General features: G+C 44.1%; 1 protein-coding gene across 1 annotated transcript in view; it reads left to right on the top strand.

Annotated features, from left to right (window-relative positions):
* LOC126094443 (heat shock protein 75 kDa, mitochondrial) overlaps nt 1-26,670 on the top strand; it is a 308,018-nt gene that overhangs the window by 182,001 nt on the left and 99,347 nt on the right. The window contains exon 5 of the mRNA XM_049908816.1: nt 4,756-4,827. Within this exon, the coding sequence (XP_049764773.1) occupies nt 4,756-4,827 (72 nt within the window). The remainder of the gene's footprint in view (nt 1-4,755; nt 4,828-26,670) is intronic.

The following is a 26,670-nucleotide window of genomic DNA, read 5'->3' on the forward strand; positions in this document are numbered from 1 at the left end:
TCGTCCTCGGTGTTTCCTACCCTTTTTTAGGTGCTCTCCCCCACCGCTGATTTACGCCAGCCGTTCACCAGCAGCGAAACTGTTGTCACCGTCAGTCAGGCAGTGTTCTCGACGACAGCCTTCGTGTTCATATAGTTTCATAGGCCTAAGGCACTTGAATTCTATACAGTGGGAGTAATTGAAATAATGACAACAATGAAAGGGAAGCCTTTCATTCTCAAGGATGATCATCGCTACCGTGTGCACAGAAAATATGATGGGTATACGATCTGGTTGTGCGTGAATTCCGAACGGAGTAAGTGCCGAGGCCGACTAAAAATTGTTGTTGCAGAATCATAGTTGAAGAGCAACATTATTGCCAACGTGACGAAGCAGATGTGGTGATTAAGAAACGAATTCGTAACTGCTCTAAAATACTCCCCAAGAAAAAGATGCTGCCAATTTGCCAAATTTTTAAAGAGATATTTCACGATTTGAAAGATAAAGGTTTAGATTGCGTCGCAAATATTTCAAACTATGGGAACTACAAGACTGAATTGTGTAAAGCAAACAGGGAAGTTAGTGCGACGTCCCAGAACCTTGGCATTGGTTTGCAGATTCAACTGAGCGAAGACATATTGAAATTAACTGCAGGTAACAGTTTCTTGAAAACTGTCTTCTGGTCTGTTCCTGACAGAAGAATCCTAGTGTTCGACTTGGAAGAAACTGAGAAAATTCCGTGTCAAAATGGAACCGTTCTTACGGACAGGTCATTAGAAATTGTTCGAAACAAATCAAACAACTGTACACCATACACGCTGATATCGATAGCACAGGAGAACAGGCGAAGGTATTTCCTGTTTTATTTGCTTTGTTACCTGACGAAAGTCAACATACATATGACAGATTTTTTTCTGCATTGAAAAACACGATGCCTGGGTGGTCACCAAAAACTATAGTGCTTGGCACTTACATGGCTAGAATTAAAGTTGTGAAAACAGTGTTCCCCGAAACGCCCCTTTGCGATAGCAACTTTCACTTCATCCAATGTTTGGGAAAGAAAATACGAGAACTGGGGATAAGGGAGGAATGCATGGATCGAGAAAAAAAAACATTGTTTTGCAGCATGTGTGCCTACAGTGACATGTCCTCCAGCAAACAGTTTTGATGAAACGTGGATGGTAGAGGAAATGCCCAGTGGACAAAAGGTCAATCAACGGATAGAAGATCCTAGTATACCAATTGAAATGTGCAATGTTTTTAGCTAGCTACACAGGATCACGAATATCTTCGAAGGTTCACATAGGAAACTAAAATGTATACTTCTTGATAAATAAACAGAAGGAAAAAGCGTTAAATGCTATATTTGAAATTAAATAAGATTCTCGTCTCTGTCTTCAAAAAAGAAGAAAATAAATAAGATTATCGTCGCCCTCTTCAAAAAAAGAAGAAAAAGATACATAGATGTTGACCAAAGGTTTGAAGACGTTAGAAGAGTATTTAACGTCTCTGGGGTTTAAGATTACGTTTAAAATATCTGGCTTTCATACAAAAAAAATTGCTTGAGAATTTAAAATTCATAAAATAATAAGTTTAATCATTTGCTGCAGTAATGTAGAAAGAAAAAGTTGAAATAAACCATAATAACTACAATGCAGTTGGGCAAAACTCTCCCCCCCCCCCTTTTCCCTACTCCGTTGCAGCGTTTTTTGTCCGGCCAAAATATTTGTAGGCGGAAACACAACGTAGACCTCACGGGTCGCAAAGCTCACGACACCGTTTACGTGATTGGCCGTGGCCTCCGCCTTGAGCACTGGCTTGTTCTGAAGTACGGAGGGAGTGAGGGAATGAGTGTGACTGCTCTCCTTGGACATTAGGACAAAAGAAGACACTATCCATTTAAGATTGATCAGCTATTTTCTGAACCACATGTGAATGTCTTAATCGCGTCTGTCTACTGCATTTGTACGGCTGCAGTGAATATATCGTTAATGAATAGCGTTTGTCTTTTCGGGAGCAGGCAGATATTGTTTCAAGTGTAAAGACAAGGAAAATGTATTTAGAAATGTGATTTGAGACTTTCTCGGCGTATTCCATTCGTGAAATCTTCTCGGGTGATCAGCCGAGTAAAGGCGTCGTCTTCTCGCAACGTTTCGAAGGGTTTCGTACCCATCATCTTCAAGCGAAGTGAAGTGAAGATGATGGGTACGAAACCCTTCGAAACGTTGCGAGAAGACGACGCCTTTACTCGGCTGATCACCCGAGAAGATTTCACGAGTATTTAGAAATGTTGGTTAGTCCGGTGACCAGGGTCATTTAGGATGTGGTTTTATTAAATCGCGTTTACTGTTCCACTGAACTGCTTCTGCTTCAAGAGAGAGATGATAAACGCGTTGAAGAATCTCCTGTGGGTCAGCCAATTTCTAAACAGTGGCTAGTTACGTAATTTGGATTTTCCGCAACATAATTTTGTCTGCCAGGAAGTGGCATCGAATATCAACAGATATTTCCAAGAGCAGACGTCCCTACATAGGTTCTAATGCAGCGGTAGTGTATTTCTCTTAATTCGGGAAGTGCTAATACTGTATGATGCCACTGTCGTAAAAGATCCCACTGTAATCTAATAGAGGTCTCGACAGCGATCATTACGTTTTGCGCATTGTGACGGGATGTGCGCCCCTACAAAGAATGGGCCAACGAACCGAGAAAGTTTGTTTCTTGTTGTAGTCTGGGAACCGGGTATCTGCACGCAGGCTGCGAGTCGTACATTAGTCTCAACATCGTGCGGTCGAGGTAACTGATATCGTTTGGTCTAACAGCATCATCAGCAGAATAACATTCTGTACACCTTAGCGAATAGTCATCGGCACTTGTGATTTGAGTGGTCATATTGCTGGGCTTTTTGTGTACCAGCCATCCATCAAGATATACGACAGCTCGATTTTGTCTACTGGAGGTAACCTGGAGAGATGCATTTTGGTTAACCCACATTCCAGTCGTGTTTTTAATAATTATTTCATTTGCTGATACAGGGGCGTACCGAAGTTGACCTATGGGATTCGACATGACGAGACTAAAAAAAATGGCTCTGAGCACTATGGGACTTAACATCGGAGGTCATCAGTCCCCTAGAACTTAGAATTACTTAAACCTAACTAAACTAAGGACATCACACACATCCATGCCCGAGGCAGGATTCGAACCTGCGACCGTAGCAGTCGCGCGGCTCCAGACTGAAGCGCCTAGAACCGCTCGGCCACCAGCGGCCGGCAGTGACGAGACTCTTCTCTGCTTCACTATAAGTACGATTTATTTCCCTTGTTGTACAGAGACATTTTGCAGGCTGCATTCTTTGAAAACGATGTAATGCCTGTGAAGGCAAATGTTGTCGGTGCCAGGGCTGGTGTTACGGGTTTGCTTGATTGGCAGTTGAAGTTCTTTTCATTGAATGGGATGCAGAAAAGTGCTGCTTCACTGTGAGATCAAATAAAATTGTTTATGACAGGCAGATGATTGAGCGACTGGACTGCGAAGTCTTCTCTTCAGCCAATGACTGCATCTCTAGTGATGTGGGCAAATTTTTTGTTTGTAAACCAATTCACGTTCCACCATATATCCACCGTTTTAGCTTTGCGGTTGTGTCTTGGCGGCTTTTTGGGCAGAGCCGTTTTCGTCCAATCAGATCAAATATTGCTCCCATTGGGTCGATTGTGATTTTTGTTTGTCGAAAAGCATAACTATAATTGCTTCAACGTATCCACGTGCAGCGAAGACGTGCGGTCTACTTTATTTAGAGTCAGTCTTATTCTCTTCACTATTATAATAGGACATCATGGCAATTTCATTTCGCTTAAATTTGTGACCCTGATTGAGATTAGGGAGTTACAGATTTGACCTTCGCCACTAACTCAAATTGGTACCATTTGCTCCGTAGACGTCACTGTTTCTGACTTTCTGCATCGGTTTCAAACTATCGGATTTAAAGCTGCTAAACACCTCTATACGCTGATGCTCTTCCGTTCACTGTAGTAAATAATAGAGTGCGAACCAATGAACGCTCGTGCAATATAGAAACATTCTCGGAGCCACTCCCAAGCGGTCAGTGAATGTCCTTTTCAGCCATCCTCCGGATATTGTGTACCTACATGTGCTTCGACAACGGTTTTTGTTTGCGAGGACCGTATTTCTTCTTAAATTAAATATGTTTGACCACCAAAGTCGTCAAGCGAAAGAAATACCGTGATAATGGATTGAAGAGTGGGTTTAAGTGCCAAATGCAGTGGCTAAAGGCACTGACACGCAGTCAGACTCACATTGAAATCAGAAGACACTGTTCTCACTTAAATGTGTTTGGTTGCTGAATTATGCACACAAAGATGGATCCAACAGTTAGGAACTGTATCATGCGATACACATGTGTACTTATTTTTATTCTGACGATCGATTTCGGTCACGGTCTGACGATCCTTGAGCCACGAAAGATGTATTTAACTGTGCATTCCACAATTACAATAATTAAACAATACGTTGAAATGCCCTATTTTCTTATTAATTGTAACTAATACTGTACTCCTATCTTCCAGTGTAAACAATACGTCTTTTATGGGCCTAGGATGGTCAGACTGTGAAGTGGTACAGCTGTTATTACGCGACACAGTTCCTACAGCCTACAAAAAATATAGATGTGACAGATGAGAAGCTGTAACTGCGCCAGATTAGCAGAACACAGCGCGATGTGTACGCCAAAGCAATGAATATTTTGTTTTTTTGTTGCAGGACACCGGCATCGGCATGACGAAGGAAGAGTTGGTGTCCAACCTCGGAACGATCGCGCGATCCGGATCCAAGGTGAGTCCAGCGGCTCCCCTTAAAGGCGTGGGATTACTGCTACAGCATATTGTGTCGGTACGAGAAAATGAGATCAGAATATGCAAAACAAAAAAGAGGTCAACGCTTCAAAAGAGCACACAATACGAACTGTAGCGCTACAGATGGTGTAGAACTTGCACCAGAAGATCATATGACCCTCCACCACTGACGTAAGTTGTAAGACTGAAGTGACGTGTCGTGTATATGTGATAGCTTAGTGTATGAAATCTCCAGAATACGGTGGGTTGACATGGAGGTGAGACAGAATGACAAAAAGGAGCTACGTTGATTGGACTTACCCCAGAACACATTTGAATGAAATTGCCTGATTTGTTAGTGTAGCCAATCAACGCGAACTTTCCAACGTACCTCCAAGGAAAAGATATCTAACGCGGCGTGAGAACATCGGTCTTAAAAGATCCTAACCGACAGACGTCAGATTCTAGTGCCTCGTACTGACAATAACAGTGGGTTTTAAACCCGACAAAAATCGCTGCTCTCAGTTCGCTGCTTCAATTCGACCAGTTTCCTGCCGAACGTCGCGAAGGAAAATGCTTGCAATAACACTGAGAGTAGACCACATCGCCAAACACCGTTGTTCACAGCTGCGCATTTAGCTGCATCTCTTCAGTGTGCCATATAACACAGAAACTGGATGATAGCAGTCTCGAGGCGGTAATGTTTCCGATGAGCCGCGATATTTCCTCTTCCCAAATGACGATAGGTGTCGAATGCACCGATAACACATGAGGCAGTACGAGGGCTATGCCGAAAGTTTTTAGCAGCCCGTAAACCGTAAGGCGGAGGACAATGGGGTTGTTTTCATTCGAAAGAGCTATGTTTTTCGACCTTGGGACGTGCGCGCGCAGCCCCTAGCTAGCGGTGATCCCCCCGCAGCGCGGTAAGAAAGCACAGGCAGTGCTGAGTCAGAGACGGCGCAGGATGGAGCTGTCGCGCCGCGACTTTCGCGCCATGACTTTTTACGATTATAAAAAGGGTTTAAGTGGCGAAGAATGCCATTCTTCTTTGCTGCGTGTTTTTGGTGAAGCTTCCCCTTCTATGGCCACAGTTGGAAATTGGTTTCGAGAGTTTTCGAGGAGTCGGCAGTCAATTGAAGATGAACCTCGTCCCGGTCGGCCAACAACAGCTGTGACTCCTGAAAACATTGATGCTGTGAGGAAAATGATCAAAGAAGATCCAGATCTTACATTTTGCGACATTGAAGGGACCCTAAATATTGGATCAACAGCAGCACAGACCATCGTTCATAGTCACTTAGGCCTTACTAAGAGATGTGCCCGTTGGGTGCCACATTCCCTGACAGAAAGCCAAAAGGAGGCGAGAGTGGACTAATGTCGTATCATGCTCGAAAAATTCAACGGAGGGAATTCCCAAGACACCTACAATATCGTCACAGGTGATGAAACGTGGTTCTACCATTATGACCCCGAAACGAAGAGACAGTCTTCTGTGTGGTGCTTTCCAGGGGAGGAATCACCCACAAAAGTTCGACGAAGTCGGAGCTCTGGAAAAAAGGTGGTGGCAACTTTTTTCACAAAGATCGGGCATCTCACCTCTGTGACCTTGGACACACGTCGCACAGTCAATGTTGAATGGTACGTGAACGATTGTCTTCCAAAAGTCATCGCCACATGGAAGTCACAGCATCCAAAGTCCAAGAGTGGGCACCTTCTGCTGCATCACGACAATGCATCTGCGCACAGGGCTGCCAGAACGATGGACTTTCTGGAGAAGGAAAAAGTGCGAGCGTAACCCCATCCCCCCTATTCACCTGACCTGGCCCCCTGTGGCTTCTTTCTGTTCCGTAAGACTAAGGAAAAAATTCTAGGGCAACGGTTTTCATCAGATGAAGAGGCCATTGCAGCGTACGAGAGTGCACTAAGTGACAAAAGAAGCTTGGACTGGCACATTTTCTAAGTGGTTTCAGAGAATGGAAAAATGTATACATACTAATGGAGAGTATTTTGAAAAGTTGTAAACTTTTTTTTGCAAATAAATTTTTTTCACACATTCTGCTAAAAACTTTCGGCATAGCCCTCGTATGCGGACGCTGTATTTCACGCCTGAGATGGTTCAGTGATGTATTGCGGATGTTTTTTGTACTATGTTTTGGGCTCATTCAGGTTACAGTGAACATCAACCAGGATCTTTATTTCAACATTCTCTATGACCAAGTGTTGACTTTTCTTCTATATTTTCTTGATATGTAGCCTACATTGTGGAAATTCTCGTCTTCCAAGATGGCAGCATCCGTTTGGATAGGGCTACAGGTATGCGTCCGTGGTTTGACGAAACTTAGACGCACTATTACATCTCGACTGGGCCACTTAATTACACGGTCTTAATTTCGTAAAAGTATATGCCAGAACCACTTGGAAAAGGGGGGGAAATGTAGCCTGTCAATTCGGTACCTCTAAAGGATGTACTCTTCAGTAAGCAGGCTTAGCTGGATAGCACATATCTAAAGAAACTTGAAGACTCTCATCCTCAACGAATTTATGGCAGAGGCAGTCTTACACGGTATTAGCGTGATGTGCCCGGAGTGACTAATGTGTTGTAGGATGTGGATTTGCAGCTCGTACAGAAGTGGAAAAGGGCGCAAGATCAGGGTGCGTAAAAGTCCCACTGGTTGAACGCAGATCACTATTACTTTGATTTATGCATTTAACACCAACAAACAAAAGACGTAATCGAAGTAGTTTCTCACTCCCCTCCATACCATTGACAATCGAGATATGTAGCTGTTTTCCCTTCCAAATGTCACAGGCACAAGTATTTCGAACAAGTGTTACGTACGGTACAATTCTTGTTTGTGCCACTTGAAGCACAGCAAAATATTTCAGGATCATTCAACCAACTCAATATTGAAGAAGATACACTATGTGATCAAAACTACCCGGACACCTGGCTGAAATGAATTACAAGTTCGTGGCGCACTCCATCGGCAATGCTGGAATTCAGTATGGTGTTGGCCCACCTTAGCCTTGATAACAGCTTCTACACTCGCAGGCATACGTTGTCAGGTGCTAGAAGGTTTCTTGGGGAATGGCAGCCCGTTCTTCACGGAGTGCTGCTCTGAGGAGAGGTATCGACGTCCGTCGGTGAGGTCTGGCACGAAGTCGGCGTTCCAAAACATCCCAAAGGTGTTCTATAGAATTCAGGTCAGGACTCTGTGCAGGCCAGTCCATTACAGGAATGTTATTGTCCGGGTAACCACTCCGCCACAGGCCGTGCATTATGAGCAAGTGCTCGATCGTGTTGGAAGATGGAGACTGCATCTCCGAATTGCTCTTCAGCAGTGGGAAGCAAGAAGGTGATTAAAACATCAGTGTAGGCCTGTGCTGTGATAGTGCCTCGCAAAGCAACAAGGGGTGCAAACCCCTCCATTAAAAACACGACCACACCATAACAACACCGCCTCCGAATTTTACTGTTGGTACTACACATGCTGGCAGATGACGTTCACCGGACATTCGCCATACCCACACCCTGCCATCGGATCGCCACAGTGTGTACCGTGATTCGTCACTCCACACAACGTTTTTCCATTGTTAAATTGTCCAATGTTCACGCTCCTTGCACTAAGTGAGGCGTCGTTTGCATTTACCGGCGTGATGTGTGGCTTATGAGCAGTTGTTCGACCATGAAAACCAAATTTTCTCACCTCTCTCATAACTGTCATAGTACTTGTTGTGGATCCAGATGCAAACTTTCTGGCAGAAGGTGTGCAACAGACCGAGACTCGAACTCGGGACCTTTGCCTATCGCGGGAAAGTGCTCTCCCATATGAGCTACGCAAGCACGACTCACGACCCGTCCCCACAGCGTTAATTCTGCCAGTACCTCGTTTCCTACCTTCCAAACTTCACAAACGCTCTTCTGCGAACCTTGCAGAACTAGCTGTGGGTAAGCCATGTCTGGACAATATCCCTTCTTCCGGGCGTGCTAGTTCTGCAAGGTTCGCAGAAGAGCTTCTGTGAAGTTTGGAAAGTAGGAGACGAGGTACTGGCAGAATTGAAGCTGTGGGGATGGGTCATGAGTCGTGCTTGGCTAACTCAGTCGGTAGAGCACTTGCCCGCGAAGGGCAAAGGTCCCGAGTTCGAGTCTCGGTCCGGCGCACAATTTTAATCTGCCAGGAAGTTCCATATCAGCGCACACTCCGCTACAGAGTGAAAAACTCCTTCTGGATTCTGATGCAGTTTGTAATTCCTGTGTGATGGTCTGGATAGATGTCTGCCTATTACACATTACGACCCTCTTCAGTTGTCGGCGGTCTCTGTCAGTCAACAGACGAGGTTGGCCTGTACGCTTTTGTGCTGTACGTATCCCTTCACGTTTCCACTTCACTATCACATCGGAAGCAGTGGACCTAGGGATGTTTAGGAGCGTGGAAATCTAACGTACAGACGTATGGTACAAGTGATGCCCATTACCTTACCACGTTCGAAGTCCGTGAGTTCCGCGGAGCGCCCCATTGTACTCTCTCGCTATGTCTAATGACTACTGAGGTCCTTGATATGGAGTACCTGGTAGTAGTTGGCAGCCAATGCACCTAAAATGAAAAACATATGTTTTTGGGCGTGTCCGGATACTTTGGTCACTGTCATTGTGTATTTTAAGGCCGATAGTTCACACACCGTCGACCAGTAACTAAAATCTCCCAATACCGTGTAACTTACGCGAACAGGCGTGTTAGTTTCGTTGCTGCGCTTGTAGGTTTTTCTTTTTTTTATAGTGGGAGTAGAGGGTCAATGGCTAAACGGTAAAAGAAGATACTAGAGGTTGAAGGGCCTCGTTCGATCCCCGTTCAGCCCTGTGATTTTCGTCTGTCAGTTTTCAGTTCTGTTACGTTTGAAGTGTTCTCCGTACATACATCTTCCCATAGATCATGGGGTGACAGCAGTTACTATATCCCTAGTACCTAAAAATTTGCCAGTGCTTGTTAATGTGAAATGTGCCGAGCAGTACCACGGTTCTTAATCTTCAGTAAACAGGGACATGACGCTACACAAATGATTAGCATTACAGACCTATACATGCACTATGACTGTGGAAATTCACCAAGAAGTAGCGGCACATGTGTTGCAGTCATAGACGCTAGACGTCGTGGCATGGAATCAAAAAGCGCCTGAATACGCTGCTGGGGAAAATTCTGCCACGCGGTTTGTAGGAGCGTCCACAAAGCGTCAAGAGTGGCTGCAGGAGGACTTGAACGAACAAGTTGCCGGCCGACCGTATCCCCAGACATGTCCGATTGGCGATATGTCAGGTGAACGGGTAGGCCAGGAGAGAGCAGTGGTAACCGTCATTGGTCGAAGACGGCTTGCACTTTCCTCGCCACTTGCAGCCAGGCCTTGTCCTGTTGAAACACGGCATGTAGAACTTCCTGCAGGAGGGGCAGTGCCTCGGGCTGTAAAACATTTTTGATGTCGCGGTAGTTACTCAGATTGCCCTCAAGACGTAGGAGGCGAGATTGCGTGTTACAGACAATGACTCCCAATGCCATCACACTTGGCGTTTGTCTGCTATGACGCTCAGCAATATAGTCTGCCCGATTGCATTCACCACGACATCGAACGCTTACATGGCGGTAACTGTAGGACAAGTTGAAGCGGGGCTCGGCCGAAAAACTACATTTTGCCACTCAGCACACCAGTGTCGGAGTTCACATGCCATTTGCAGTCTGCAGCGTTGATGGGTTGGCCGATGGAAGCCGACGCAATGGCATGCATGCCACCAGTCCAGGCCACGGAACACTGCGTCGAACCGTCGACGCAGACATGTCCGACACCCATTGCAGTGCTCCAACGTTGCGCCAACACTGCGAACGAAGCTGTACCGTCCGTTACGGCCAAGTGGACAAGATGGCGCTGTGGTCATATGGTGTCCTCCAGTACCCTGTCGGAGCTGTGTACGGCCCTCTTCTTTCCACTGGTCCCACACACGCCTCAGTGTTCAAGCAACGTACCCTGTACTAGCCGCAGTATCACGGAACGACGGACCGCGTACCGGAGACCAATCATTCTGTCCCATTCGAACGCTCTCACACGCCGATATTCGACCCTGTGATGTCGGCGGGTCATAGTGGCACTTGGTTACAAATTTCCACTTCGTATGACGGCTCCGCATCGACTGAGCGTTGCGTAACACTGACCTGTCCGGTCACACAAAAGTGGGCCTACGTGTGCCCACTGGCCACCACTGTGCCATTTAAATCACTTATTATGATTGTGCTGTTCTACATACCGTCTTATCGTGGCGTGTTGCAAACCATTGCTTCTGTGTGGTTCAAATGGCTCGGAGCACTATGGGACTTAACATCTATGGTCATCAGTCCCCTACAACTTAGAACTACTTAAACCTAACTAACCTAAGGACATCAGACAACACCCAGTCATCACGAGGCGAGAACGCTACCGCACGACCACGAGCTGCGGACGCTTCCGAGTGGTACACCTTTTACAAATAGTAGTGTAATGTGTACCTGCGTGGTTACAGCGTTGCGATTGCAACGCTCTTTACCTGTGGTCCTCTGGAAAGAAGTCTTCTCGCTTCTTGCACATATTATTAATTGAGTTCGTCGTATACCTCTCGGTAGCTCATTCACAAAGTGCTCTAGACCACGGATCTCAAGATCGCGTATTCGACACCATGCCGGTATTAGGATTTTTTCGTGTCACTTATCAAGTCTTTCGTTATGACGGTATTTGTTAATGTGAAAACCACTGTTGCTCACGACTACAACTATTAAGATGAGAACGAACTGTCTTAAACGACCTCTTGGTCAGTGGCTACTGAGGAAAAATACCCGAAGACGTCTTTCTTGGGATCCTTAAGTTCATAAGATTGGACCTTCAGTATCAGTTTACCAGCTGAGCGTAGAAGAGATTGCACAGGACGAAAATACACTCGTCAGTACCACGGTAAATTCTGTCGTTTGCCCCAGGAGGATGCGGGATGGATACTTATAACATGCAAAATGTTAATCACTTTATTACAACATAGATAATAAGAATTACTTAACTTTGTACAATTGATTTCCATAGGAATTGTATAATTATTTACGAGTGGTTCAGAACGTTATCGTATCACTTGATACAGACTCAGTACAGGTTTCTCACCCAGAGTACATTTGACGTTACGTTTCACGTAGGGTTCTGCCTAAAGCATTGATCACACTGCTGGCCTACTAGGAGCCCATGATCGCGGACTGAGGCTGAGCGGTCCTGTGCTGGCTGTAAGTGGAGGAGCGGTTGCGGCGGCCTACCGAAACGTTTCTGCAAGTGGTTACGCCGGTGTATTCGTCGATGCGGCTTGCAGCGACTATCTCCTCCTGTGGTTGCGTTACGAAATACCTACCTTGTTTCGGCACCTCGCTCTACGGGTGACACCAAAGAAGGCATAAGTAGAGCAATGAGTGGACGTTTATCCAGAACATAAAGAACACCAAAACGATGTCTTACTCAAAGTAATCCACAAGTAATGTACAATTTCAAAGCAGCGGACCGAGCGAGGTGGCGCAGTGGTTAGGCACAGGACTCGCATTCGGGAGGACGACGGTTCAATCCCGCGTCCGGCCATCCTGATTTAGGTTTTCCGTGATTTCCCTAAATCATTCCAGGCAAATGCCGGGATGGTTCCTCTGAAAGGGCACGGCCAACTTCCTTCCCCATCCTTCCCTAATCCGATGAGACCGATGACCACGCTGTCTGGTCTTCTTCCCCAAGCAACCAACCAACCAACAGCAGCGGAGATTCCAGGCTTTTAGGTGGCAACTGATAACAACCGTCCTGAATACGGACTGCCAACTTATCTAAGCAACAGCCTTAGCAGCTATGAAGTGTTGCCTTCAACCTCAGATGACAACGTTCTCAAAGTTACATTTGAAGTGGGGAACTCGACGATAGTCAATTTGTACAAACCACCAGGATGCAATTAGCCTTCTCCACCTGAGACGCCGTGCTAAACCCACAGGACTGGACAAGTACTTTAAATTGTGGAAAGGGGCCAAAATAAGCGGCTGTCAGTTATGCACTCGAACATACAACTTTATGTATTTGACCAAACATTACAAGAGCCAAGAAAATTAAAAAAAAAACACAGCATTAATTTTTGGAACTTAATAACCGGTTGAATACGCCATACAATCTCATGCCTAAAGGGAAAGACCACTTTAATTTAAAATCGGCTGAAAGCCAATAACTTAAAGCTCAAACCAAAATCAGAAATTTAAAAGGCAGAAGGCCTTATCTTAAATCAGTTCTTTTAATTAGGCTGAAGGCCCAAACGATCTCCCACCTTAAGAGCAAAACAACTTAAATTCAAAATCGGTCCATCACTTAAGACTCAACAAAATTAAATTTTTAAAAAGGCCAAAGGCCTTACTTAAAACAGTTCTTTAAATTAGGCTGAAGATTCAATCAATCTTACACTTTAAGGGTAAAACGACCTTAATTTAAAAATCGTCTAGAAGCCATACAAACAACAAGAACATATAAGAAAAGACATTACACCCAACGGCGCTCAGAAGTTTCCGCGGGTCGTCCTGGAATTCAAACACTAACGCTCACTTACGTGAGACAGGCAGTCGACTCAACCATTCTCGATCCGACGACAACCCAATCGACAGACGGTCAACGGACCCACCGACAAGATAACTTCCGCTCCACCCGACCAGCTCACAACAGAGGGTTCAATGGAACAACGTAGAGAGTATTGGCGCCCACAACCAATTATATATTGAGCTGTCAAACTACACACCGTACTGGACAGCGACAACACGATGAGGAAAATACACTGCCTGAATTTACGCCAACGGCCAAGGCAGGTAACCGGAACGTTAACGGTCACAAGGCAGGAGATTCCGCTGGTGCACTTCAATTGAAATAACCAAGTACAGTTAAACTCCACCGGAGGGTGGCCAAAATTTGACAACTTGAAAACTCACGTTGTTGCTCGCTGGAATGTCCCAACAGCCGTCAACGAAATCCAAACGACACCATGTGAACAGTCGAGACTTGCTGGTAGATTAGGTCAAAACTCAACTTTCGTGTCCAGGATCAGTGAGCCACGGACGTCGTAGCAATGGGAACAGCACCACACACTCCGACCGCGCGTAGACGACGCAATCTGCGCCGGCCAAACTACGCGCCGCGGAGATTTCCTCGCTGCTTCCACGCCAACCGACCAACTTCCTGCACACAGTACAGCCGGAAACCATAAGAGCCAGGCCAAAGATAGTAGAAGGTGCGAATATCGATACACACCGCTGCTGCCACTCGCCGAGAGAGAGCATAACAGCATAATCGCGATAACCGCGGGAGACTAAACATAGAATAGCAACCAAGGTTTAATCAAACGCACAACATGAGCCATCCACGGCTCACCACCTCTGCTCACGACACAACAGGAAAGTATCGTCACTGCTGGCTTCAAAAGCCACTGTATACTCTGGGGATGTAAGGAATTTTACGAAAATGGATGAGATGGATAAAACTCACCTTCAAAAACAACAGATTGATTAGCGAACTGGAAAACGCAGCAAAACTATGTATGCATACCAAGGGGTTACCACAGAGAATACATTCCAGGCAGGAACTAAGACAGCGAAAGGCTTCTCAAGGAATTTGAAGACACTGGTGACCCTTCGACTACGTTCGACCTTTTACAATCACCAAATGTGAGCAATCAAACAGATGGAAGGAAACAGTAGCCTCCTTGGGCCGTACTCACTCCATGAGGAAGGCCTGGTTCTTAAGGAGGAAGCTGGATACAGCAAACACCACCATCCGACAATAATAAGAAACAGTCGGCTCCACAAACATCAGAGTTTTCCATCCCATTTCATTTGGAAGAAACCATAGAAGCTATAAAGAACATGCAGCTTACAAAGACAGCAAGCATTGATGGTATTCACATGAGTTTCTGTTCCACAATGATCCTGCTTCTGTCAAACGGAGGAACACATTCTTTTCAAACATATTACGAGTCAGATCTTCAAGAAAACTAAGATAATTGCTGACTCAAGCCAAACAAAGATCCCTCAAAAGTTATAAACTACCGTCCCATTGCTCTTCTTAGTGCCAAATGCAAGCTCCTGGGGAGACTTATTCGTAATAGAATCTGCTCAGCCATCAACAACCGTAAACCCATAGATCAAGCTAAGACGGGGAAGAGGAGGTGAGGAAAAGGTTCTGTTAATAGCAGTTCATATCGAAAACGGCTTTGAGAAGCAGAAGATAAACATGGGGGTCTGCTTCGAACTGTCTACAACCTGTGATACCGTGTGGCATGACAGACGCTTGCTCAAATTCATCAGTGTCATTCCGTGTCGGAAACTAACCACTCTAATTGGAAACGTGCTGAAGAGTAGATACTTCCAGGTGTTCTCAGAGAACTCTAAAAGCTGAGTTCACAAAATAAATAATGATATCTCACAAGGTTCCGTTATGGCCCCATTCCTTTTTAATTTATGTATGACCTTCCAGAAACAAAGTCCAGGAAATTTATTTACACTGATGATATTGCTGGGATCGCTCAGATCAAAACCAAACATCAGACCTGAAGATAATGGCTGAATACTTCAAACGTAATTCTCTCCTCGAAAGATAGATGTATCAACTTTCCAGCTACTGAATAAACAAGCAAACTACAAAACTAAGATCACACTTAGAGATAAGACTCTCCAATATCACAACACTCCAAAATAGCTTGGAGTGACCCTAGACAGGTCTTTGACATACAAAATCCATATACAGAATGTGGCAACTAAAATCAAAACTCATAACAATACTCCAGAATTTAACAGGAACCGCCTGGGGTGCCACTGTAACCGTCCTCAGATCATCAGCTTTTAGCCTTTCCATATTCAGTCGCGGAATATTGCTGTTCCACTTTGTTAAACAGTGCTTACACTAATACAGTTGACACACAGATCAGTCAATGAGTGCACCTCATCACAAGGTGTATTCGCTCCACAAACACACAATGACTACTGAATCCTTAGTAATATGCCATCACCATTAAAGAGAGAACAGTCATTGCTGATCATCTAAACAAAAATAATAAAAAAAACGGTATTTTGTGTGTGTGTGTGTGTGTGTGTGTGTGTGTGTGTGTGTGTTGGGGTTTATGGACGCTCAACGTCGAGGTCATCAGCGCCCTGACGCACATTAAAGGGAACGAATGTGGGTAGACATTACCAGTTCATTCAAAAATTGTATTATGATAACCCTAGCGATTTGGGTCTACAAAGGCATCGTGGCACGCAGCAATCAGTCTGCAGGACACTAACGTCAACATGCAAGAAGCCTGAGGCAATCAATGGTATGAACAATCTTCCAATAAGCATCACCAACTGATCAAAACTCCGTGGAAGCAACCAGCAGTTTGTCATCTACCCTGACGACACTTGTGCTTACTGAATCAGACCAGAACCGACTGGGACAGATGTGGAGCATTACTGCGCCAAAGAGGGTAGAAGTCCTGTCCCCAGTATGACTGACGAAGACTGCAAACAGTGTAATGTCCCTTCAGGAGATTCAAAGAGATAGTTGAAAACTTTCACAATTTATCTGCAGAAACTTCTGACTAGATCACAAACCTTGACTTAAGAGGTATAAACCCATTACGAACTTGAGATCGTATCTGCGTAGAAATGTATATATCTGTTTTAAATAGTTATCTAGTGTTTCCCCTGTCATCATTCGTTAAATACATAAAATGTGAAAATGTCGAATAGCACCATTGTTGGGAATCCACGTAAAACTGTAGGCTAGGTTAGTTGTTTCAAAGATCGGAACAAGATAATGGCTCCCACCTCCGACACTACCGCGGCACGACACGAGACGGCTAAGTTGGTCCCTGGCAGTCGCAGTGCGCTGGGCGTGGAAGCTTCACGCTCCTACCTCAACCAATCACATAAGGCGATTTTTAAACGTCTCTATGCCAGCGCCTCAGTGTTGTCAAAGTTCTATAGACGGTCATTGTTTTCGCATGCAGCCGTTTGAGCTTCACAGTTTAAGCTGGCAACAGTGCTGCTAGCTGTCAGGGTACTTCTTACGCAAACTCGACTGAAGGAAAGGTCGACGAACAGTATGTTGCTTTTCCCAGCAGTGTCAGTGAAAAGGTTGGTAGGTCTCTGGTTCCTTGGTATCAAGAGATGACTTCTGTGTAAAGACAGAGTGGAACAAAGTGTTCCGATCGTCCGAGACGTTTTCTAAAGCGAGGAGTAGGGAAATTTTTCTCTCCCCGGCGCGGGTGTTGAGACGGCGGCGGGGGCTATACCTCTCCCCTCGGCTGATTGTCGCTATAGATCTGCGCGGCGGGGCCAGAGTCCGGCAGACAGATGACTCAATCTGCGGCCGGACAAAGGCGTCCGTCACACCGCGCCGGGCTTGCAGGTAGCTGGCTGGCCTGCTGCTCCTAGCCAAGGACTGCACGCAGCTGATGTGAAACATCCACCGTTTTGTCAGGAAACTCGTGCTACCGATAGCTAGGTACCTCCAACATGTCGGTCGAGTTATCGACTTTATTCTTTTACACACAGGAACTAGTACTTAACGGCGTAATGTTATTTGATTTAAAATTACAATACTTCGTAGAAAAGTGAAGCACTCAGAAAAAATGGTCGGATGTCAATGTACCTTTGTACACGAACATTTCCTGTAGCCGAGTTTGCGTAAGAAGTAACTTGACAGCTAGCAGCACAGTTCCCAGCTTTCAGCTGTGAAGCTCAAACGGCTGCAGTCGGAAACAATAATCGTCTACAGAACTGTGACAACACTGAGGCGCTGGCGTAGAGAAGTGTATAATCCCCTTGCGTGGTTGGTTGAGTTAGGAGCGCGAAACTTCCGCGCCCAGCGCACGTCAACTGTCAGTTTTGCTCCGTCGATAGTACCCTCGATGTGAACGCGACGTTGAACTGTGATCTTCCTTCCTTCCTTCATTAAGCAGAGCGGTCGTAAGCGCGTGTGGCAAGAAGTATGAGAGTGATCATGGTCGCACCAACATGTTTTCCACATTACTATCAAGTGCCAACTAATTTAAATCAGACTTTCGGCCTTTAAAATCGTTCCATTGCTTCTCTATTCCGACAAAGGTTTTCGCTAGTGTTGCATCTGTTGTTCAGTACATACGACTGTGGTGGAGCATTCTTCGTGATTGCTTTGGAAAGGTAGATGCAGTATGTTGCTAATTATTCTGTTGGATTTGAGCAACGATCTTATCTTTCCTTTGGAAGACACTAGATGAAACACCGACGACAGGCAAATGAGGGTTAGCGTGAGAATAATTTATAAAGTTTTGAAACTTAGAGAAAATGCTCATAGGGGATAGGATTGTAAGAAACAGAAAAATTCTCTCCCCCTTGCGCTTGCATCCCCCTCCTCCACCTCTTAATTTTTTTACCTTTCGCAGTCATTAGGAAAAACTGTTCATTTTTCGAAGGTAAAAAAGAATTCTTGTGAAGTTTTGCTCAAAGGAGGTCACACGCGTGTTTTAATAAAGATAATTAGTTTTCAGGACAATCTGTCTGGAAGATTAAAAATCCATTAGTTTCTAATTTTGGCATAACTGTCAACTTCGATTTTAATTCAGTTAATTATTTCTTCTGTTTCTCCACAACTACTTGCCCTTTATACAATTAGAAATACATATGTAGCACATAAACGTTAGTATTAAAACCGGAGAGTAAAAACGGAGAGATTGAAATTCCTTTCAAAACTGACATTTATTGATTCAGAACAATTCTACTATACTGATTTTTGCTCGGAACTATGCAGCTTCATATTGGAATTAAAATCATTTGTCATGAGACTTACGAATTGTTATAGAATTAATCAACATTTTATATCTTTATAATACATCTACAACCACCATATGTACGATGTTGCAACGCAGGGACTGCAATATCGTATTAGCTGTTGATACAAGGCAGCGAGTTTCAATTAAAAATACCTTTCACTGGGCGGGAATGATATAATGTTTGCACGAGTACGGCCTGTTACGCAGGAACGACGAGCTATACACGGTGTTACAAAAAGATACGGCCAAACTTTCAGGAAACATTCCTCACACACAAATAAAGAAACGATGTTATGTGGACATGTGTCCGGAAACGCTTAATTCCCACGTTAGAGCTCATTTTAGCTTCGTCATTCCAACGTGATCAAATTGTAAATTTTCACAATCAACATGTGTGGGCTGACGAGAATCCGCGCGCAATTGTGCAATCACGTCATCAACAAAGATTTTCTGTGAACGTTTGGGCAGGCATTGTTGGTGACGTCTTGATTTGGCCCCATGTTCTTCCACCTACGCTCAATGGAGCACGTTATCATGATTTCATACGGGATACTCTACCTGTGCTGCTAGAACATGTGTTTTTACAAGTACGACACAACATGTGGTTCATGCACGATGGAACTCCTGCACATTTCAGTCGAAGTGTTCGTACGCTTCTCAACAACAGATTCGGTGACCGATGGATTGGTAGAGGCGGACCAATTCCATGGCCTCCACGCTGTCCTGACCTTAACCCTCTTGACTTTCATTTATGGGGGCATTTGAAAGCTCTTGTCTACGCAACCCCGGTACCAAATGTAGAGACTCTCCGTGCTCGTATTGTGGACGGCTATGATACAATACGCCGTTCTCCAGGGCTGCATCAGCGCATCAGGGATTCCATGCGACGGAGGGTGGATGTATGTATCCTCGCTAACGGAGGACATTTTGAACATTTCCTGTAACAAAGTGTTTGAAGTCACGCTGGTTCGTTCTGTTGCTGTGTGTTACCATTCCATGATTAATGTGATTCGAAGAGAAGTAATAAAATGAGCTCTAACATGGAAAGTAAGCGTTTCCGGACACATGTCCACGTAACATATTTTCTTTCTTTGTGTGTGAGGAATGTTTCCTGAAAGTTTGGCCGTACCTTTTTGTAGCACCCTGTAGAAGTTTGGGTCTGGCCGTGAATTGTGCACGGGTAGCCATCGGTTAAAGCGACGGCTCGCCGAAATCCTGGTACGAGTCCAGGTCCGTCGCAGATTTTCACTATCGTCATTTCCTTATACAGCTGATCGTTGTTCGAATTCGCAACTGAGAATACATTTCATACATCCTATGTACAGCACCAGCACAACTAAAATACCACAATACCTGTTGAACAAAAATGCTTTGTATATAATCATCACTGTTACCGTCGGAGGAAGGCAATGGCAAACCACCTCCACTAGGACCTTGCCTAGTACGGCGGTGAGGGTCTCCTGCATCGTCCCCTGTGCTCTGTTACGGAGAAATGGACTTCATGATCTTCATATAATTATTTACAAAAACCATTTTACATTAAATAGGAAAAGATATTTAATATTCCTACAGCGTAATACACGATGCCCATAGCGTGAAAACATAATTTATTCACATGTTTAAATACGTAAATTGTTTTTCGCATTACTTACTTCCCAATTACAACTCAATTACATCCTAGTGGAATGAAATATCAGACACTTTCACCATCCAGCCTCGCAGTAAAGGAAATTGAGGATTTGAGATTAATGCAAGAGCACAGTTGCGGTGTGCGGAGTCCTTATCAAGTAATAGGCCGGCATATCCCTTACGAAAGTGTAACAGAAATGTTCCGGAAGCTTAAACAGGAATCCGTGGGAGGAAGACGACGTAGTTCTCTCGAAACCCTGTCGCGTAATCTTGGAGAATGCTGGTACGATCTACCTTCCGCCGTGCCCTGTACTGTGGCTTGTGGAGCATGTACAGAGTGAACCAGAACTCCACAAACTTTCAGAGTTTGTTCAGGGATCTCTTCTGAGTATTTTGCTACAATGGGCCCACTGTCTCCAGTGGCTCGTTACAGAGTTATTGCATTTCATTTGGACAACGATGGATTTGTCGCGGAAGGCGTTGCAGATTTATCTTTACTTGTTACACCTGTCTGTGTGTACACACACAAATTTTTATGTATAGAGAAGTGATAGCGTTTGGAAATCCTTTGCCAAAGTATTTGCCATAGCTTTCGTATTGTAATTTATTCAAATCCTTTTGGACAGTGAACAAGCGCGTTGTACATTTTGCTTTCAATTTCTTGGCACTTCTCGATTCTATGTTGCATGTTGAATTTACCTAAATGTACGTACATACTCCGCAAGCCACGGTATGGTGCGTAACGGAGGATACTTTGTACCAGTACTATTCAGTTCTTTTCCTGTTCCACTCGCAGATAGGTCGAGGGAAAACGTCATTGTATATACCTCCGTACGAGCCCTAATTTCTCTTGTCTCCGTGGTCCTTACGGGAAATGTACATTGGTGGCAGTAGAACCATTGTGCAATCACCTTGAAATTCCGGTTCTCTATAGTTTACTGTATCGTGTTCCTCGAAAAGAACGTCGCCTTCCCTCTAGCGATTCCCATTTGAGTTCCCAAAGTCTCCGTTGTTCAAATCTACCGTAACAATCTAGCAGCCCGCCTCTGTAAAGTGTCAATGTCTTCCTTCAATCCAACCGATTGGAGCCATACGAGGGGGAGTGTTCATTGCAGTTGACAAAAATACCGTCTGTTGAGATCGGAGTTGTGTGTGAAAGTGAAGTCATCTGGTCGCGCATAATAGGTGTAGGTGAATCTAAGTTAATTGTCGGATGTTTTTACCGGCTACCCGATTCCGCTGAGAATTTCTAGTCATTCACATAAACTCTACGGTCAATAGCGTGGAAATATCTAGATAATGCAAAACTAGTTGGAAGTGACTGTAACGTGCCGAGTACAGACTGGAATGTCTATGGATTTATTGCGGGGGGTACAGACAGACGCATCCTCATCCCCAAGCCACATGCCGGGAGGTTCTCTCGTGACGGGATCCAAGGACACCCTCGTGGACAGTCCTGGCCATGGGATAAGTCTCGCAGGGCTCTCTCACTTAACCACCAAAAGTGGGCCTACTGTGTATATTTGTGACATTCTTTAAGGCCACTAAGTCGGCTGTGAGGCAGTAATTTCAACAAACGAAGCTCTGTTCTATTTCGTAGCATGACATTTCACTATAACAGTACGTCTGCAGCAAGCAATTAAGATATTAAAAAAGCATGTAGATCATAGTGTTTACACTATATACCGTAGCATGTTTGAGCAGTGCATAGTTTCTCATATATTGTTGCACGTAATTCGCAACTGTTCAGTGCTATACATCATTGTAATAGAGTTGATTACATACCGGCAATAGATCGTTACAGAATACGTTTTTGTTTGCAAATGTGTCAGCTATATCATTAGAGTTTAATTAAAGAGCAGCAAGAACTCCTAAATCTTGATATCTAAGTTGCGCCATTGCAAATCGTGGAACACTCTTTATTCTTTCCAGTGTGTCACAAATACTGGCAAAGAACAAAATATTCTTGGAGCAACGCCGGCAGATTTTTTTTATCATACTACTGAGTTTCTGCTCAAGATTTATATGTAGGGCTGAAGATATGTAGGGCTGAAGTAGAGACAGGCAGCCACTGAAGTTGCAACTTAAGTTGCTTTCATTTATTCCACTAAACCATCCACTACGCCACGGCTCGACGTTCTGGGCCATCTTTTGCATCTCTTTTCATGTTACAAAATTACTCCTGTTGACTTAGTAATATCTCCACATTCATCAAATTAATGAGTGGTTCATGAAGCTACCAATATGTGAACAATGGTTTTTACTATCACGAACATTATTTTATTTGTTCATCGTCCAACATCCAGGCGAGTTAAAGAAGGCATAATAGATTGTGCACGACGAGGTGCTACTAAAACTTTTCACACTGAAATGCTAGATACTTGTAGGATATTAAACAGTCTTCAGTAGCAAATTCCTTCCTTTATTTTAATACAGATTTCCAACATTTTGATCATCATCAGATATGTCTTGTGCTCTTCAGGTAATATATAAAACATAAAAGAAACTTGTAGGCAAGATAGGCACCGTCAATAGGTGTAAGGATGTAACAAAAGTGTAATAAACACAGTCTACCAGTGGTGTGAGGCCACCATCAGCGTACACCGTGCGCCCAGCATGTTGCGAGACTGGTATTATCCCTGGCGTATGATCGATGTGAGTGCAGTAACTACAGCGTCAGGTTGAACTAACAACCGGAATCGAGGGATGTGCATTTGACCAGTCAGTTGTGAGCAGGCAGTGTTAAGTGGCGGGGTGCGACCGTGGGTGTCTGCCTTATTGTCCCTCAGATCGCAGTGGAGAATCATTCTAAATCAAGTGTTCCTTACACTCTCCAGAATGTTTTACAGAAGAGAAAAATGTATGCAAAGTTTGTCGCGCACACCTTGACTCTGGAACAAGAACGACGACGGTGGACGCCTGCCGCGACTCGATTGAAATGTGAAACGCGGACAATTTTTTGTGGAAAAAATCGTCAGGGGTGACGAGAGTTAGTGTTATGAATATGAACCTACCACAAAACGACATAGTATAAAAATTCACATTAAGGATCGACGCTTTGACGACGTAACCGACGTTCGAGCCAATGTGACGCGTGGATTGAACATCATTCCAAATAAGAACATTTCTGACAGTTTCACCTGCTTTTATGAACGTTCTGTGCGTTGTACTCAAGTGGGTGGAAACTATGTAACACACTTAGTTTTGAAACCACCATCTCAACTCGATTTTTTTAATTTTTTTATTATTGACTAAGTAGGGGGACTATGCTCCAGACTGAATGCTGAAAGGCATAATCAGTCTTAAATGATGATGATGATGATGATGATGATGATGATGATTGACTAAGTATCGAAACTTTTTGGACCGACGGGGTTACATGCAGAATGCTGACGGTGACCTTTACATCTTTTGGCGGTGCCTTGTCTTGGCTATTAGTTTCTTATGTTGGAAATAATAGTTTAGAATGGAAATAGTGTCTGACGAAGATCCTATAAATCGCAACTGCTATTAAAATAAAAACACTTGCAACTAAAGACTTTTTAGTATTCTACAAGTATTATACGACGGGTTGCTATGGCCTTCAGAGTGATAATGTCACATTTCACCGAAATACTAGATCGCGTATCAATTCCCGACGCGGACGCTCAGCATAACTTCGTAATCCGATTATTTTATACTGTACTCACATATTAATCGAATGATGAGAATAACCTTACTCCACACCGCTACACAGCACTTAGGCTCACAGTGTACCCTCTGTTGTCGGTTAGCGACATAATCTTGTTTTTCTTCCTACATGTAGGTAATATTTGACCTGCTATTACGTACTCACATTGATACACAGCCATACTCTGTATGAAAGAGTAAGAAATGCAAAATGCAAAACTAAACAATATAATTTAGAAATGTTGCTTGCGAGGGAGCAATGTTCTACTTTTAATAAACATGTATAATGCTGCAAGATAGTGACGTTGTTCAGTTCATGCACAACTTCATAGCAATGTGTTAGGTTGGTTATAACAATAGTAAAAACTGTTTAATGATATCTCATCTGGATAGTGAATGTGGAGTGGAGAATGACTTGCAAATGAAGGAAATCTTAACTTCGTAATGAATCCTGGCGTTACCCTCCCTTACTACTTTCTGACAGAGAAGGCAATATTCTTCTCCCAATGAACTGAAACTGTGTAAATTGAACTTACCTTCTGCAAGTCACACTTTTTAATTAATTTTGTAATGAATTTGTCAGATGGTCCTGTTGCAGAAGTTCCTGTCCTGACCATGGCGTCCCAAGTCGTCGTCCTCGTCTAGGGAACAGGCTGCGATAACGAAGTGAATGTCCATGAACCATGGACCTTGCCGTTGGTGGGGAGGCTTGCGTGCCTCAACGATACAGACAGCCGTACCGTAGGTGCAACCACAACTGAGGGGTATCTGTTGAGAGGCCAGACAAACATGTGGTTCCTGAAGAGGGGCAGCAGCTTTTTCAGTAGTTGCAGGGGCAACAGTCTGGATGATTGACTGATCTGGCCTTGTAACATTAACCAAAACGGCCTTGCTGTCGTGGTGCTGCGAACGGTTGAAAGCAAGGGGAAACTCCAGCCGTAATTTTTCCCGAGGGCATGCAGCTTTACTGTATGGTTAAATGATGATGGCGTTCTCTTGGGTAAAATATTCCGGAGGTAAAATAGTCCCCCATTCGGATCTCCGGGCGGGAACTACTCAGGAGAACGTCGTTATCAGGAGAAAGAAAACTGGCATTCTACGGATCGGTGCGTGGAATGTCAGATCCCTTAATCGAGCAGGTAGGTTAGAATATTTAAAAAGGGAAATGGATAGGTTAAAGTTAGATATAGTGGGAATTAGCGAAGTACGGTGGCAGGAGGAACAAGACTACTGGCCAGGTGAATACAGGGTTATAAATATAAAATCAAATAGGGGTAATGCAGGAGTAGGTTTAATAATGAATAAAAAAATAGGAGTGCGGGTGAGCTACTACAAACAGCATAGTGAACGTATTATAGTAGCCAAGGTAGACACGAAGCCCATGCCTACTAAAGTAGTACAAGTTTATATGCCAACTAGCTCTGCAGGTAACGAAGGAATGTATGATGAGATAAAAGAAATTATTAAGGTAGTGAAGGGAGACGAAAATTTAATAGTCATAGGTGACTGGAATTCGACTGTAGGAAAAGGGAGGGAAGGAAACATAGTAGGTGAATATGGATTGGGGCTTAGAAATGAAAGAGGAAGCCGTCTGGTAGAATTTTGCACAGAGCATAACTTAATCATAGCTAACACTTGGTTCAAGAATCATAAAAGAAGGTTGTATACATGGAAGAATCCTGGCGGTACTAAAAGGTATCAGATAGATTATATAATGGTAAGACAGAGATTTAGGAACCAGGTTTTAAGTTGTAGGACATTTCCAGGGGCAGGTGTGGACCCTGACCACAATCTATTGGTTATGAATTGTAGATTAAAACTGAAGAAATTGGAAAAAGGTGGGAATTTAAGGAGATAGGTCCTGGATAAACTGACTAAACCAGAGGTTGTACAGAGTTTCAGGGAGAGCATAAGGGAACAATTGACAGGAATGGGGGAAAGAAATACAGTAGAAGACGAATGGGTAGCTCTGATGGATGAAGTAGTGAAGGCAGCAGAGGATCAAGTAGGTAAAAAGACGAGGGCTAGTAGAAATCCTTGGGTAACAGAAGAAATATTGAATTTAATTGATGAAAGGAGAAAATATAAAAATGCAGTAAATGAAGCAGGCAGAAAGTAATACAAACGTCTCAAAAATGAGATCGACAGGAAGTGCAAAATGGCTAAGCAGGGATGGCTAGAGGACAAATGTAAGGATGTAGAGGCTTATTTCACTAGGGGTAAGATAGATACAGCCTACAGGAAAATTAAAGAGACCTTCGGAGAAAAGAGAGCCACTTGTATGAATATCAAGAGCTCAGATGGAAACCCAGTTCTAAGCAAAGAAGGGAAAGCAGAAAGGTGGAAGGAGTATATAGAGGGTCTATACAAGGGCTATGTACTTGAGGACAATATTATGGAAATGGAAGAGGATGTAGATGAAGATGAAATGGGAGATACGATACTGCGTGAAGAGTTTGACGGAGCACTGAAAGACCTGAGTCGAAACAAGGCCCCCAGAGTAGACAACATTCCATTGGAACTACTGACTGCCTTGGGAGAGCCAGTCCTGACAAAACTCTACCATCTGGTGAGCAAGATGTATGAGACAGGCGAAATACCCTCAGACTTTAAGAAGAATATAATAATTCCAATCCCAAAGAAAGCAGATGTTGACAGATGTGAAAATTACCGAACTATCAGTTTAATAAGTCACGGCTG

This window comes from Schistocerca cancellata, chromosome 8 (genome assembly GCF_023864275.1).
Source record: "Schistocerca cancellata isolate TAMUIC-IGC-003103 chromosome 8, iqSchCanc2.1, whole genome shotgun sequence".
NCBI lineage: Eukaryota > Metazoa > Arthropoda > Insecta > Orthoptera > Acrididae > Schistocerca > Schistocerca cancellata.